Source organism: Augochlora pura, unplaced genomic scaffold (genome assembly GCF_028453695.1).
Source record: "Augochlora pura isolate Apur16 unplaced genomic scaffold, APUR_v2.2.1 APUR_unplaced_7083, whole genome shotgun sequence".
NCBI lineage: Eukaryota > Metazoa > Arthropoda > Insecta > Hymenoptera > Halictidae > Augochlora > Augochlora pura.
In genome coordinates, this window is record NW_027587720.1 from 1 (window position 1) to 1,221 (window position 1,221).

General features: G+C 37.5%; 1 protein-coding gene across 1 annotated transcript; it reads left to right on the top strand.

Moving 5' to 3' along the window:
• The first annotated feature begins 6 nt into the window (after positions 1 to 6).
• On the top strand, positions 7 to 1,215 carry LOC144478055 (uncharacterized). Its single transcript, XM_078195775.1, has 2 exons — positions 7 to 420; positions 1,086 to 1,215. The coding sequence occupies exons 1-2, from the start codon at positions 29 to 31 to the stop codon at positions 1,144 to 1,146; spliced, it is 453 nt and encodes a 150-aa protein (XP_078051901.1). The 5' UTR covers positions 7 to 28; the 3' UTR covers positions 1,147 to 1,215.
• The last annotated feature ends 6 nt before the right edge of the window (positions 1,216 to 1,221 follow it).

The window sequence follows — 1,221 nt, forward strand, 5'->3', positions numbered from 1 at the left end:
CCGTATGTTTCAGCGATTGATCGAGGAAATGACGAATTATATAGATAAGGCGAAGTCCCATGAAATGGCCATCTTCCAGCGATACGTGGACAAGTATTCTACATATCACGGGATGTCCACGCTGTTTCCCTATTTTTGCGCGGTATTCGTTGTGGTAGCGACCTTGTTCTTGGAACAGCCGTTCCCGGTGATTTCCGAGTATCCGTTCCGTGTCGATTACGAACCCGTCAGAACAATCATCTTCTTAAATCACTCTTTCGTTGCTTTTCAAAATATCGCGTGCGTTAGTTTGAATTCGCTGACAGCGTTGCTGCTTTTATTCGCTGCGGCACGATTCGATATACTGATGTTGAATTTGGAGATGGCTGACAGTGTGGACGACTTAAAGGAATGCGTGAAGATGTACGGTGATGTGAAAAGGTGAGAACGATGATTAGAATACAGTGGAGTGACGAGAATTGCTCGACGTGTCAAAATTGTTCTTTACAGTCAGACTAAACTAATTTTTGTTAGAAATAAATAGATTGACCCACATTTGTGGGTCATCAATGCATTTGTATTGACCCGCACAATTTTGATATTTTAACAATCTGCAATTGACATGAGCACATAGAGGTCCGCAGGCCACCTATAATATATATAAATTTTTTTTTGTCTACGAAATGCAAAGTGAGTCACCTGACGTTTGTACATGAAATATTTTTCTTGCTTTTAACACTACGGCGAATGTTTTTTGAAATAGTACGTTTTATTAATCATGTTATGATCATGGAGGGATGACGCAGACGAGGACCTTAATTTGTTTGACATTTATTTTGACAGTACAATGTTAAGGAAAATTCTACAGTCGATAAAAATAGTGGAAGAAGAAAAATAATAAAGTGATCATTGCAAAAGAAATCATTTTTTAGCTATTTCTGATATTTATAGTTCGTTGAGAACCCTATTGAATCATTCAACTTAGTTTTCAAAACGCATGACGTATCTCTAAAAGCTACAAAAGTGTTTCTGGTACAAATATTAGGTGGCCCAATCTGCACGATGATTTCTCTTTTAAAAGTAACTAATTTTATTACAACATGTAGATCCATGATTTACTTCAATTTAGATATGCACACGATGTCGTTGGCGGCATCCAATACATAACATTGTCCACAGTTTTGTTCAGTAGTATAATCCTTGTAAATGCAGGACTCAATATCATTGGGGTACGTAGTCAAG

Bases quoted from the DNA above. Each gene is read 5' to 3' on its own strand.
- LOC144478055 (XM_078195775.1), top strand. From the start codon at position 29: ATGACGAATTATATAGATAAGGCGAAGTCCCATGAAATGGCCATCTTC. The intron at 421-1,085 runs GTGAGAACGATG...TACAACATGTAG, and splicing joins ATGTACGGTGATGTGAAAAG to ATCCATGATTTACTTCAATT.